The sequence below is a fragment of the Crocodylus porosus genome, unplaced genomic scaffold (genome assembly GCF_001723895.1).
Source record: "Crocodylus porosus isolate Cpor-Errol unplaced genomic scaffold, CroPor_comp1, whole genome shotgun sequence".
Classification (NCBI taxonomy): Eukaryota; Metazoa; Chordata; order Crocodylia; family Crocodylidae; genus Crocodylus; species Crocodylus porosus.
The window spans coordinates 1427103-1440826 of NW_017728949.1; the positions used below are offsets into that span (position 1 = coordinate 1427103).

Consider the following 13724-nt stretch of genomic DNA (forward strand, 5'->3'; position numbering starts at 1 on the left):
GGGGGGGCTGTTGCTAGGGGTGACATGTCATGGAGAGAGAAATGGGTTCCTAAAAGAATAATCCACATACCCATGGCTTTACCTTTAACTTTAGTGTCTTTCTGCCCTAAGTAGGCTGTCCCAGGGGGCCTCTTCCAGCCCTCATGACTCTTTGCCCCTGCTAGCAGCATGGCAGGGCCTGATCAGCTCTCACACCTCCTCTGTGCCTGCTCAAGCAGTGGGGACCAAGGGAGGCCCACGTGCTGGTCCTTCAGTGGTGGAGGAAAGGTAGGCAGCTGAACACCCTCCATGTGAAACATCGAGGACCAGGGGCTCTTCCTGCATTATTGGGAAGATCTTGCCTTAAATGCTGTATTGACCAGGGTGAGCGGCACCTCTGCTTTGCCCGAGGTGGGGGTGAGGGGCACTAGGTATGTCAAGGGGGCCATTCCCCTGCAGGGCTAGGCCAAACCAGGAAAGGCTCTGCTCTGGGAATAGTCCTAGAGCAGCCCAGTGAGGGACCCACGTGTCAGTCTGGGAGGCAGGCGTGCCCTGCAGTTCCCATCCAAGCTGCTCCAGGCCAGCTATGCTCAGGCTTTGCTGGGCCCCCTCCTTTTTCCAACAGCACACGCTGATGTAGCCACATGTGAAAATACACCCTATGCAGCATGAGGCCCTTGCCACATGCCAGGCCTGCAGGGCTACATCCCCCACACCACTGGGCCAGATGCTCCCCCCCTCCCCCGGCCTTCGTCTTAGAAACAGCAGCAGCCAGCAGGACTGGTGGGGTTGGGGATGCTGAAGCTCCTTTGGTGCTATTTGGTTCCAGCACCATGAGGTTCTTGCGAGCACCAAGGCCCCTCTCCAGCCCCTCCTCTCCCCCCCCTCCCTGTTTGCTTGGATTTTACTCCTGTTTCTAATGTTTTATACGTGGCAAGAAAAAAGAACTGAATGCCAGGTCTGTGCATGTACTAGGGTAACCCTCCTTGGGGTGGGAGCGGTGGGACAGGGGGACTAGAGGGGAACTAGCTTGACCCCTGCTGGCTCTGCTAGCCACCACCTGAGTGCAAAAACCATCCTCCCTGTGCCCCTTGGGAAGGATGAGGGATCCAGCGAGAGCTCTGGTCTACACTGGCCTGATTGCTCCTTCTTGTTCTTTAGAATGGTATTAATATATAAAACCCCCTTCAAAGCAATACCCGTGTCTGGCCTCTATTTTACTCCAGTTCAGGAGATGATGCCCTTCCTTCTCATCTGCTACCCCATGGTTGTACTAATGCAAGCCCCTCACCACACCAGGGCCTGCTCTTAGCCCAATCCCTGGGCAGTGCCTGACACACTGAGTGGGGCAGGGAGTTGAGAGCAATGCTGACAGGGGCAGGCTCCAATTGGTAGTGGGCTTGTAACAGCATAGTCAAGACCCAACTCTTCCAGCAGCTCCCAGTACAACACTGCTAAGGTCACATGACTGCACATAGCAGGGACCCGTGGTGTGCTTGCAAGTAGGGGTAGAGGCATATTGCACTGCTTCCAGGCTAATCATCCCTGTCCCCCTGGTACTAGTAGGGTGAAAGCTGCTCCCCTGAGGCAGGTAGGTGCCAAAAACAGGGCTGGCAGACAAGGGAGGGCTAATGCCCTGCTTGTAATCCAATTCAAACAAAGCAAAGCTAGGCTAAAAGTAATACCTGGAGTTTTAGCTGGAGGAAGCACAGGGCAGTTGCAGCCTGGCAAAGTGGACGGCACTGCTAACAACTGGATTAGGGGGAGGAGCCACTGAGGTTCAGGACCCCCTGCTGTGCCCAAACTGTTTCTGTAGCAAGCACTTCTCCTTACCCACCATGCCTCCCCCAGAATACACCCAAAAACGCATACAACCAGTGCCCCACTGCACTAGCTGCCCTCAGCTCCAGAGCAGAGCAAAAGCTCCAGGGCTTTTTTCTTTTTAAAGTGGGGAGGGGAATGGTCGAGGCCCATTCCCACAGCTGCTTCAGCTCTTCCTCAGAACAGGATGGAGAGAGGAACTGGGAAGCAGCAAGTAGCACAGCTCCTAGAGCCCTATGGGCTCTGCCAGAGGGGGTGATAGTGCATGGCCCTGCAAGAGGAGAGCAGGGACAAAAGCCCTCCACACATAAGCTTCCTACAAATCCTTTATTGGCTCTCCCACACACACGCACACACACACAGGCATCCACCCCGATGCAGCTCCAGCAAAAAGAAACCCATCCTCTTGCCAGCTGGGCACAGACTTGGCCTCACCTCATGGAATGGGAAAAGTCAAGCAGCAGAAGTGGAGAGCTACTGAGAGCAAGGGCACTGGCCAACCTGCTGCTCTCCACCCTCATGGTAAGTGCTACAGCGCAGCAGCAGGAACCCCCTGCTGAAATGCCTCTGCAGCAGCAGGAACCCAGGTACTGGGAGGGGAGGCCCTGCCCCAACCCCTACAGCAGTAGCTGCCTCTGCCTTTTGATGGAAGGCATCTTAGGTCAGCCTGCCTCAGCCTCTCCTGGCTTGCCCCAACGTGAGGGTGGGTGTCTGGTGGTCCACACCTTACACAAAATACTGACTCAGGTGACTCATATACTCTTCCTTAGCACGGCAGGAGGTTGCTTTCAAGGTCCCCTTCCAAAGGAGAATCTAAGACTGCCCCTGCCCCTGTTTTCCTTGTGCCAAGCTCATGGAGAGATGCTCAGTTTGTTCTGAGGATAGACAGCAAGTCTGAAAAGGCAGGAAGGAGCCAAGGTGGTGGGGACTGAAGATACCTATGGAGTTGTATTGAAGCTGTTGATGGAAAATCCCTGTTGCAGCGCAGGCCGTACTCAAGACCTCTCAGAGAGAGTCAACGGCTGGTCACTCCAAGGCTGTAGGGTAGCTAGGCTTCCTAGCACAGCAGAGTGCACTGCAGGAAGCCAGCTGTACATGGGCAGGAAGAATACTTCCACCTCCTGGCCTCCAGCTGGCACACAGCAGGGGAAGAAAGTGTTTAGAAGGGCCCCTCCTGGGGGGAGGTGGGTGGGCAGCAGCAGTAGAGGGCAGCAGGACAGAACTGCAAGGCTTGCACCAACAGTGCAAGACTCTTGCTGTCAGTGCTGAACACAAAACTTTTGGGCTCCAGGGTGGGGAAAGGACCGCAGCTAAGGGATGGTGGTGATAAGGCAGCTCAAGCCAGTAAGCAAAAGGCCCTTCATTCTGGGCAGTGCCTGCTGTTTCAGGTAGGGCAGACAGGCAGAAGTGGGAGGGTGGCATAAGCCATGCCTGTTACACCCTCTCTTTCTCCCTCCCCTGCAAGGAATGAGCAAGAGCCATGGGGGGGAAGGTCACAGCACTCCCCATGCTCAACAGGGAAGAAACAGAGGAACCAGGAGACACCCATGAGCAAGACAGAGACAGAAGAGGCAGAGTAACAAGCCTCATGGGATGAGGAAAGCCCCCCTCAAAGCATCAACTCTGAAAAGCAGAGCCCACAAGTGTGTGTGGTGGGGGGGGGGTCCCCAGGGAGCCCCAAGAGGCACTTCACAGCAATTTCTGCTTCTTTGGGCTGCCAGCAGAGAAGATGCTGCCATCCCAGCGGTGGGGCCCAAACCACCTGCAGCTAAGGCCCTTTCTGGTGCAGTGGTACCCATGGGGGCAGCAGTGGCGCTTGTCATCACAGCAGATACCCTATGGAGAGACAGGGGAGATCAGTATGTGATCAGTCATCCCCCACCACACCCTCTGCCTCCACCCCCCAATAAAGCAGCAGTTCCCACTGTGCTTTAATGGTGGTGCCTCCCACCCCATAATGCCCAGCAGGCATGGAGGGGTGAAGGGGAGAGAAGGAAACAGTCCAGGGCACAGCTCACAGAGCAGGGGCCAGGCACCTAAAACCATATGTTGTGAACAGCTCTTTTCTATGTGGGCACCAAGCCAACCCCCACCTCCCCCTGTCCAGAGCAGCCACCCCAAGAGGCAGCAGGGCTCCTTTGCCCTGTCTGCTACCAACCTTCTTGTAGGGGCAGCAAGCCCAGGCACCCGTGGATGCCCTGCAGCAGGTCTGGTTGTCATGGCAGAAGTGCGTGCTATCACAGGCCACATCGTTGCTGGGCTTGGGGCTGGCTGGCAGCAGCACAGCTGAGGGGCCCAGGCCCTCAGGCAGTGCTGCCTGCTGCTTCTCACAAGTCTGCGCCAGCAAGTTGCAGGTGTAGCCCGCGGGACAGCAGTGCTGCTCATCCTTGCAGCACACGGCCTGGGTGATGGAGGAGGGGCGCAGTTGGTGCCTTCATGAGGCACCAGAGAGAGCAGCCTAACGAACATGCTCACCACAAGACGTCCAAGAAGAGGACCCCCCCCACCCAAAGTCCTGGCTCCTGCCTCACTCCATTCCAAGCCACTAAACTTCTCCCCGATCTGGGAACAGCATCCAGGAATCCCAGGGTCCCAGCTCCCGCTTTAGGCTACTGGAATCCCCTTCCTTTCCCAAAATGGGGTTGGAGGCAGTGGGTGCCAGGACTCCTGTGTTCTGGTTCCAGAGACAAGACTCCCAGCACACACGGATGGAGGGGGAATATCAAGGTACCTTCTCACTACTAATCCCAATCCTCAGTCCCAGCCACTGACTGCCCCCACCTGTCCACTCATCCCTGTTCCTTCTGTGCACTGACAGAGGCAAGGGAAGAGGCTACTTGGAAGGGGGTGCCTAGCAGACTACCTAAAGGGCCCTTGAATGCCCAGAAGGGAGCTGCCAGAACAGCGCCCCCACCCTGTACTCACATTCGGCAGCTGGCAGCAGGCCCAGGCACCTGACAGTTTCTTGCAGCAGGTCTGCCCATCTTCACAGCTGAACGTTGCATTGCACTGCACATTCTGGACCTGGGGGGCACTGGTCACATGCACCCTCACTGCAGACATCCTCAACGGTTTGCTCAGGCACTTGCCATGTTCCAGGTCACAGATGTGGCCTGCAGAACAGCAGTGCAAGCCATCCGAGCAGCACACAGCCTGGGCAGGGAGAGGAAGGGGGAAGGCTCGCTGTGTGGCACCAACCAGGTCCCACACCTCCTCCTCTAGCTGGACCCTAACCTGCCACTGGCAACTGTACTGTATTGTCGCCTGGCTGGGCACTTCAGGGAAAGGACAGCAACCTGCCATCTGCCAGCAGGTCTGATCCAGGCCACAGCTGATGCATTGCCACAGACCCACAGCGTGGAGCTCCCAACCTCACACACCTGAGGCAGGGGACAGCAAGCCCACTGTCCCTCTGGTCCTGGCACCCTGCAGCAGGTATCTCCATCTGGACAGGAGTGTTGGTTGTCACATTTCACATTTTGGTCTGCAGAGGTCACACTCAGCAGGGCTGGGGTCTTCTCCAGCCAGGGAACGCTGGTGCTGCCTTGCAGGCAGCTACTTCCCGTTGAGTCACACTTGGAGCCCTTGGGGCAGCAGTGGATGAGATCTGGGCAGCACGTGGCCTGGGCAGGAAAGAAGCACAGGCCCCCAGTATGAGGCTCCTCAGCCTTTGTTCTCCAAGAACATCCCTGTCACCATCATCTGCCGCCCCCACTTCCCGGTCCTCTGCTTGTGCCCCTCCTTCTTAACCTGCAGCCTTGCAGTCATAGTCCCAAGCTTACCCCACAGCTTGGCTCCCAACTTGACCTACAGCCCCTGTGACCAGCCCCAGAGGGGAAATGGAAGGGGAAATGGCAGAGTCATGATAAGCCCTTGCACTCTTCCTAGTGACACGGACACGCCTCTTCCCCCAAAGTGGACAACGGGAACAAAGACTGCATGCTGGCTCCAGGGCCCACCACAGCCAAGCCCCACTTGACAGCCACTTCGCAGCTTCCTGGAGAGCCCTGGAGCAAGCAGACTCACCCCAGCTGCACTCCTCACCTCTGGAACAGGGCAGCAGCCCCAGGCCCCTGCCACCACCCTGCAGCAGGTGTTTTCATTTGGACAGGACATTTCATCATCACATTTCACATTTTGGCTTGCAGAGGTCACTCTCACCAGAGCCAGGGTCTTCTCCAGCCAGGGGATGCTGATACCACCCTGCTCACAGCTGCCTCCCTCTGGGCTGCACTTGTAGCCTTTAGGGCAGCAGTGCACGTGGTCCTGGCAGCACGTGGCCTGAGCAGGGAGAGGGGAAGATGTCCAGCACAAGGCTCCTCACAGCCCTGCCCACGGAGTTTTCACCACACCACACCAGCACTGCACCATGCAGAGTCACTGGGTCCCCCAAAGCCCCCTCAAGGTCACCCAGTTCTTCCAGTAAGATATCTTGGCCTTCCTCCATGCTAACAATGCCCCCCAAACTTCTGCTATTAGGAATGTCACTGGTACACTACTCCTATTTGTATCAAAGTCCATCAACAACCAGTCTCTCAAGACTGGCCCCTGAGAAGTGCCACTGGGAGCCTTGCTCCAGCCCAACAGTATCCCTCCTTTCCCCCATTCCCCTTCAGCCAGCCCACTCTCTGCCTCCCCAGCCTCACACTAATTCCCATCTTCACCAATCATTTCCCATATGACAGTGTGTCTTGCCCTGGCAGGATAGATCCCCTGGCATTTCCTTTTTCTAAAAACCTGGCTACCAGGACAGTCACATCAGTTAACATGCAGTACACACACTTTGTTTTCCATTACCTTACTCTCCCATTCAAAACAGGTTCTAGGGCCTTGCATGCAACTTCAGACCATTAGGCCTGTGGCTGCCCAGATCACTTTCCCTCCTGCTTCCTCTCAAATAAAAAGGACATGTGCTGATCTCGAGTCATAGGGTGCCAACCCTGACTTGAGCGATTTAGTAAGACTCCTTGCTCCTGGACATGAACTCTCATGTCAGAGCTCCAAGATGGAGTGGATGTGTTCTCCCTAACTGGGGCAAGTTAAGCTCAGTGTACTTTGCTTTCACTTGACCTGTGGAATATGTATGTCCCCACAGTCCTCCCCATTAGCCATCCAGCTTTTGCTCCCTTGCTCAGAAGCAAAGGGCTGATCTGGGTACAGGTTCCTACCTCATCCTCACCCCACTTCCTCCACTCCAAGCCATTTTTTGGTTTTCCTGGCCATAGTCAGGCTTCCTCCTGTGTGACACATGCTCACCACACACCTGTGGCAGAGGGCAGCAGCCCCAGGCCCCTGTCAACAGCCTGCAGCAGGTATTTCCATCTGGACAGGACATCTGGTCATCGCATTTCACCTCTTGGCTTGTGGAAGTCACTCTCACTTGTGCTGGGGTCTTCTTCAACCATGAGATGGTGGCACCACCATCCTGGCAGATGCCCTGCCCTGGGTCACACGTGAACCCCTCGGGGCAACAGTGGATGTGGTCTGAGCAGCACACAGCCTGGGAAAAGTGGGGGTGGGGGATTCTGGTCATACACAGAGGCCATGAGTAGCCATGGGGGCAGGAGAGCTCTAGACAGGACTCAGGCCTGCAGAAGGCAGCACAATGCCTCAGGGACCCACACGACTAGCCTGTCAGGTACCTCTGTGAAGGGACAGCAGCCCCAGGCCCCTGTCAACAGCCTGCAGCAGGTATTTCCATCTGGACAGGACGTCTGGTCATCGCATTTCACCTCTTGGCTTGTGGAAGTCACTCTCACTTGTGCTGGGGTCTTCTTCAACCATGAGATGGTGGCACCACCTTTCTGGCAGCTGCCCTGCCCTGGGTCACACATGGACCCCTTGGGGCAACAGTGGACATGGTCTGGGCAGCACACAGCCTGGGAAAAGTGGGGGTGAAGGATTCCAGTTAGCAGGTATACATGGGGGACAATGAGGGCAGGAAAGCTCCAGACAGGAGTTAGGCCTGCACAAAGCAGCGCAGTGCCACAGGGACCCATACGACCAACCCATCAGGTACCTCTGAATAGGCACAGCAGCCCCAGGCCCCAGTGCTCAGTTGGCAACAGGAGTTCCCATCTGGGCAACTTGTAAAGTCATCACATTTCACATTCTGAGCTGGAAAGCAAGACAAATAGCTGGAGCCAGGTATGGGAGCCCCACCTTCCTCAACACACATATAGCCACACAGTTCCATAGGGGACTACAGAGGTGTACTTTGCCTTGGACAGCTTTGTGAAGTGTGTCACACTGAGGGAAGGGTCCTGTTATGGAGACACCCACCAAGCTAACTGAGGAATACTGTGCCTGGGGACTAGTGCCATCCCAAGGCCATGTTGGCAATAGCAAGGGAAGGCAAAGTAGGAACACCAGTACAGCAGAGGGGAGGGTTCCCCCTACCCTGATGCCTTGAAGCAGTCCCAGGAGATGCAAGGTAAAAACAAAGCCAGCCCCCGCTTCCTGCATTACCTGAGCTGGAGACTGCTGGAAGCCTCGTGAGTGGCTGCATCTGGCCCAGTGCAGAAGTGCATTTAGAGCGCTGCAGGTCACAGGTCGTGCCCTGAGGGCAGCAGTGCAGGTGGTCACTGCAGCAAACAGCCTGCACCCCAGGAGAGAACCCACAGGCCATAAGACTCCTCACACGCCAAGGGCTCCCAAAACCAGAGCCACAGACTCCATTCCCCAGCAGCCACATGCATGGGGTGAGGTTTGGGACCAGCCATGAGCTCAGCTTCCAGCATCAGAAGAGCAAGACCCAGCCCCAGGGTTCACCCTCTAGCCTACCTGACAGGCCCAAAACCCAGTAAGTAGCAGCCACTTCCACTTTCTGGGCTGGAACAGCTGAGGGAAGGCAGCCAACTCAGAGCCTCATATTTTGGAGGACAGTGATGTCTGCACAAAGGGACCTTGGCAAATCCACAGGCTGTGAGGGACCTTCAGTATCCCCAGATTTTGGATGGGGCACAAGTGTCACAGCATTCCCCCCCACAGCATGCATCCCATCATGGGGATTCTGGCTGGCATCTGAAGTCTCCACATCACAAAATTTGGTGCCTGTGGCTTAGTTTAAAAGAGCTGTCCCTTCCTGGAGGGCCTGAAGCAGCCCAGGGCAGATACAGTACAGAGAGGAAGCAGCAGCAGCCAGGAACATAGTGCTGCCATTCACCCAAAACACAGGTCTCGTTTGGTGTAGTTGTGGCCTCTGGGCAGTGCCCATGCCTGCTCCATGGCACCACACAAGGTAACCCCATAAGATTCCCAGACCCATCCTTTCCATAGGAAGATACCACCCTGCCCCAGGTGGTGGCTGTGCAGTGCATGGCACCACTGCTAGGCGGCATCAGTGCACTATAGGCCCTGGCTTCAACCTGCCCACCTCTCTCCAGGGACAGAGGGTGCCAAGACCAGGTATTGCCTGGCAGTGCTTAGGCACTGCCATGCCATGCAGGTGGAGGATGGGGAAGAAATGGATCTTCTTAAAGGAGCAATGCATGATCTCAGTGGGTCCACTGGACAAACACAGAGCTCAAGTCTCAGGAGATGCCTGGCTGCCACACTGAGGGTAGGGGGGGAAATAGGCAGATCAGAGTACTTCAGGGCAGAAGAGAGGTGTCATGTCATACCCTCCCCCAGGTCTCTTGCAAGGGCCTCACTCACATTCTGCAGAGGACAGCAGCCATACTGGTTAGTTGGCAGCTGGCAACATGTGGCACCATCTGGGCACATCGACTTCTGGTCTGGGCAGGTGATCTTGTCAGCCAACACTGGGAGAGGAGGAGATGTGAAGTGAGGGGAGCTGAGAACACAGACCATCAACCCCTGGCTGTCCCAGCTGCAGCCCTGCTGCCTCATATAGCACCTCCAGCTCCCAAGACCAGGTGTGAGCAGGGTTGGAGCAGCCTTGGGGTGCCACACTGTGGAGAGGAACTCCCAGACTAGCCCTGTGCTACAGCAAACACCTCCCAGGAGCCAACAGCCCTCCCCAAGCTTCACTTGCTGCTTCTCCACCTCAAAAGGGGTTGAATAAGGCCAGAGGCCTCCACAGACATGGGGAGGTGGGGAAGTGTGGTTGCTGCTTAGCTCCACCCAGGCAGGAACAATTACCACATCTGCCTGCAGCTGGGGGCCAGGGAGGCTGGAAGGTCCCAGCTGGAATTTGGTCAAGGTCCCATTTCACTATTGCCCAAGCAACCCACTAAATGATTCTTTTCCATAATGATGGGCGAGAACAGCCCTGGGGTCTCTGCAGGGGCACAGCATGTAGCACAGAGGCCACAGAATCCTCTTGGGATAAGGCAGATTGGACCCTCCTACAGGCCAGACACCAGATCCCATGCCAAGCACAGGGGGGCCCAGACTCCCCGCCTGGCCCTTGAAAGCCCACCCAAAGGGCAGCAGCAACCCAAGGGGACATCTCCTCCATACCTACTGCCCCTGGCCCTGGCATCCGTTTCCTGGCTGGGAATTTCATGCGCATGGGGTGGTCCCCATCAGCTGACAGGCACCGGGAGTGGGCCAGGTCACAAGTAGTGGCATGAGGACAGCAGTGCACCTTGTCCACACAGCAGGAGGCCTGTTAGAGAAGGGGCTATTAGCACCAGAGCAAAGGGGAGCCAGGTCCCTTCCTCTGCAGCTCCATCCTTGGGGAATCCAGAGACCTGCTCCCAGACAACCACAGGAGCTCAGCCAGGTGCCCTGAGACAGCTTCACCCCCTTTGCTCAAGTGGGACCTCCCCCCAGCATGGCTGCACTTCCAGTGCTTGTGGGCTCCTGAGGTCAATCCTGCTCTACAGCCCCTTGCTATCCCTGCCCTGGGCACCCCACGTCAGTTTTGCCAGTGCTCCTCAAGCCCATCCCACAATACCCTACATTTCTACCCCGGGCTTCCCCCTCCCCAGAGGTGCTGGTGCCTCTCAATCTTCTGCTGCTGCCCCACCCAAATTCTCCTCTTGGTGCTCCCTACCTCTGGCATAGGGCAGCACCCCCAGGTGCCATTAACAGTTGCACAGCATGTGGAATCATCAGGACACTGTGATTCACCGTCAGGACACTGGACAGCAGCCAGGTCACGAGGATCTGAGAAGAGCAAGGTCAGAGTCTGGCACAAGAGCACCACTGTGCCAGGGGGAGGGAGGAGGGAGGGGAAGGGTTGGAAATCTGTTTCAGCGTGGCTCTAGCCCTGACTGCTTGCTGCCTCACGCAGGCCATGTGGAAGGGGCAACAAGGGCAAAATGGCAGCCTGAACCACAGATCAGCATGCTCCAGTTGGCAGCCAGGTGCATGGTTCTCCTCCAGAGGGAGATGTGGAACATATTCCCACCCCTGCCAGTCCCACAGCTTGAGAAACCTCCACTTCCAGTGCCCACAAGAGGCTAGGTACATGGAAGGACTAGGCTAAATACGGGCACATGACAGATGAGTGCAACAGCCACTGTACAGGTGATGTGAAGAAACACACTTGGTGGAGACCCTGGTATCAAGCAGCCCAGTGATATTTGGTTACATTCAGGATACAGGGTTAGAGGCAGAGGCCAGCAATGCCAATGGCAACCCAGTTGGCCACATAGGAGCCAGAAGAGCCATGGGCCCTCACCAGCTCAATACCTGGAAGCGTGAAGCAAGATTTGCTGTCAGCACTGCAGTGGGAGCCTTGGGGGCAGCAGTGATGCCCATCAGCACAGGAGACGGCCTGCAGGAAGAGAAGGGTGGAGAGGGCATTGCCATCAGGTCTGGATATGGCAGAGAGAAAAGTCAACATCTTGCAGGAGTAGCCAAATGCCAGCCCCTCCCTTCCATGACCGGGATGAGATGGGGCTGGGGACTCTAGCCCACACAGCTCTCCAGGCGCATCTGCATCATCTTCCACCTTAACAGGTAGGAAACAGCCACAGTGAGTGGGTCTGCATCCAGGGCAGAGGAGGGAGAATAGGACTCAGGAGTCCTAGCTCTCAGATGGAGCACACTGCATCCCTCACACAAAAGCAGATGCTTCTCTCTCTTGCTGGAGAAAGATGAGGTACACTGGCAGAACCTATCCTTTAGGACTGCCTCTTCATGCCCATGCTCAGCCCACCTAAGGGCAGGGCTGGCACCGAACAGCCCAATCCAGCCCAGCCATCTCCCCCATGGGGTGATGGATACAACTACTTGTGCCCCAAGAACAAAGCAGGCAGGAAACCTATGTGATCCTCCCCTGCCCCAAGGCATTCACCTCTGACAAAGGGCAGCAGGAAAAGGAGCCAGCCGAGGTGCGCAGGCAGGTGTACTCCGCAGGGCACTGGGTACCATCAGGACATGTTGTTCTGGAGGGCTCAGTCACAATCCCCGTCTGGATCATAGGCAGGGACTTCAGGAAGACCTAGTGAAGAAGGGGGAAGGTGGCTGAGGATTGGCTGCTGGGAGCCCTAAAGCTGCAGACAGGGCCTCCCACCTACCCACACTGGCTCTAGGTCACAGTACAAAGCAAGGAGCCGAAAGGCTGCCTTGGGCTGACCCTCCAAGAAGTTCACCAGACCCCATCTCCTCCTGCGGGGGCACAAGGAACAGATTCTCACCCCATAGGGAGAGGCACTGTACAGGAAGAGCTCCCAGCCCAGGAGGGAGGGCGGGAGGAGATTGCTCACATGCAGAATCTTCCCCTAAGACACAGTCTGCTGCTTGCATGGCAAGCACAGCAGAGGGCCTTGGTTGCAGAACTGGTTCCTTTTGGCCACTGTGCAGGGCCCCAGTGAAACTGGACTCCCTTCAGAGGTCACTAGAGAACAGGCCTGGGGGCTGAGGCTGGTCCAGGAAGTGAGATCTCCTCCCTGCACGGGGAAGCAGCTGCCAGCATGTGATGGGGAAGGCTAACCGCAGCTTCCCAGCAGGTCACTGAATCACAGTCAGGCCCTGGTAGCAGGGGTTGGGCTGGAAAGGAGTGCTGGCTGTGGCAATGCCCAGCCTTGGCCCCTGAGCCACCCCCAGGCAGACCTGCCTGCCCCTCACCTACAGGCTCTGCCATCTCCAGGACTGGTCCCCTCCAGACTTCCCCAGCCTTCCAGGCACAAAGCTGGCTGCCTCCCGAGTGCCCACCCCAAAGCACTCAGCCTCGAGGGCAGCTCAGGCCCCATGGGTCCCCACTCAATACACAGGGACTGGGCAGAGCTCTGTTGATCTCGATCTTGTTTCATACAAGCCTCCAGTGTAAGGGGCATTCAGCTCCTGGTCAGACCACAACCTCTCTGGAGTGGACTCTATGCTCAGCCCTTGCTTAGCAACCCCTTGTTCCCCCACCCTGCAGCACCCACACCAACTGCCCTCCTATACCACAGCCTTGTGGGGAGCTCAGCCCTCAGCGCAGCCCATCCCCTGCAGAGGGTTTCTCTGATGCCCCTTCAACTGTGCTGACACCATGAGAGGAAACAGGCACTCACCAGAGACAGCGGGCAGCAGGCATAGCCATCCCCACCTGGCTCCTGGCAGCAGGCTGAGAATCCTTCACAGACCCGTCCATCAGGGCACCGCAGCGAGGCCACAGCGCCAGCCAGCACCAGCCACAGTGGCACAAGGGTCCACATCCTTGGGTAGGGCATCTGCAAGAGACCAGCCAGCAGCCATTCAGCGCTCACCTGCAGGCAGCAGCCTCGCCCCTGCAGTCGCGCACGGGACCTGTCTTTCACGCTGGGCAACCAGTCAGATGCAGGGCTAAACAGGAGCCCAGTGGGCCTGCACTTGCAGCACGGGGCAGGGCCTCACCTGCCCTCCCAACCCCTGCCCTTGGAGGGGCTCTATCCTAGTGGCTTGGCCCAACAGGGATGGGGGGGTGGAGATGGGAAGGGAGAGGGTCAGGATCTTTGCTATGCATGGATGCTTTACTTGGTTCCCTTACTTACAGGGAGGGGAAACCCTCATGTTGCTTTCTATTTGCCTTCCTCAGCCCTCCACAG

General features: G+C 56.9%; 1 protein-coding gene across 3 annotated transcripts; it reads right to left on the reverse strand.

The window, feature by feature from the left end:
* Positions 1-2678: 2678 nt before the first annotated feature.
* GRN (granulin precursor) lies at positions 2679-13395 on the reverse strand. 3 transcript variants are annotated; one of them, XM_019553931.1, is made up of 15 exons: positions 13212-13395; positions 12011-12157; positions 11404-11488; positions 10763-10875; positions 10225-10372; positions 9457-9563; positions 8269-8398; positions 7820-7917; positions 7443-7679; positions 7064-7300; positions 5962-6081; positions 5181-5423; positions 4726-4953; positions 3959-4201; positions 2679-3636 (listed from the first exon to the last, which is right to left on the reverse strand). In XM_019553931.1, the coding sequence occupies exons 1-15, from the start codon at positions 13368-13370 to the stop codon at positions 3490-3492; spliced, it is 2442 nt and encodes an 813-aa protein (XP_019409476.1). In that variant the 5' UTR covers positions 13371-13395; the 3' UTR covers positions 2679-3489. The 3 variants fall into 3 exon arrangements, with proteins under 3 accessions (XP_019409476.1, XP_019409475.1, XP_019409474.1); XM_019553930.1 differs by having other exon boundaries at positions 5845-6081; XM_019553929.1 differs by having other exon boundaries at positions 5827-6081.
* Positions 13396-13724: the final 329 nt, after the last annotated feature.

What these genes read in the sequence shown, in the direction of transcription:
- GRN (XM_019553929.1), bottom strand. Translation starts at nt 13,370, where the DNA reads ATGCCCTACCCAAGGATGTGGACCCTTGTGCCACTGTGGCTGGTGCTG. An exon ending in GCCAGGGCCAGGGGCAGTAG is followed by an intron (nt 9,564 to 10,224) that starts GTATGGAGGAGA and finishes CTCCTCTCCCAG; the next exon opens with TGTTGGCTGACAAGATCACC. An exon ending in GCTGCTGCCCTCTGCCACAG is followed by an intron (nt 6,082 to 7,063) that starts GTGTGTGGTGAG and finishes CTCCCTGCTCAG; the next exon opens with GCCACGTGCTGCCAGGACCA.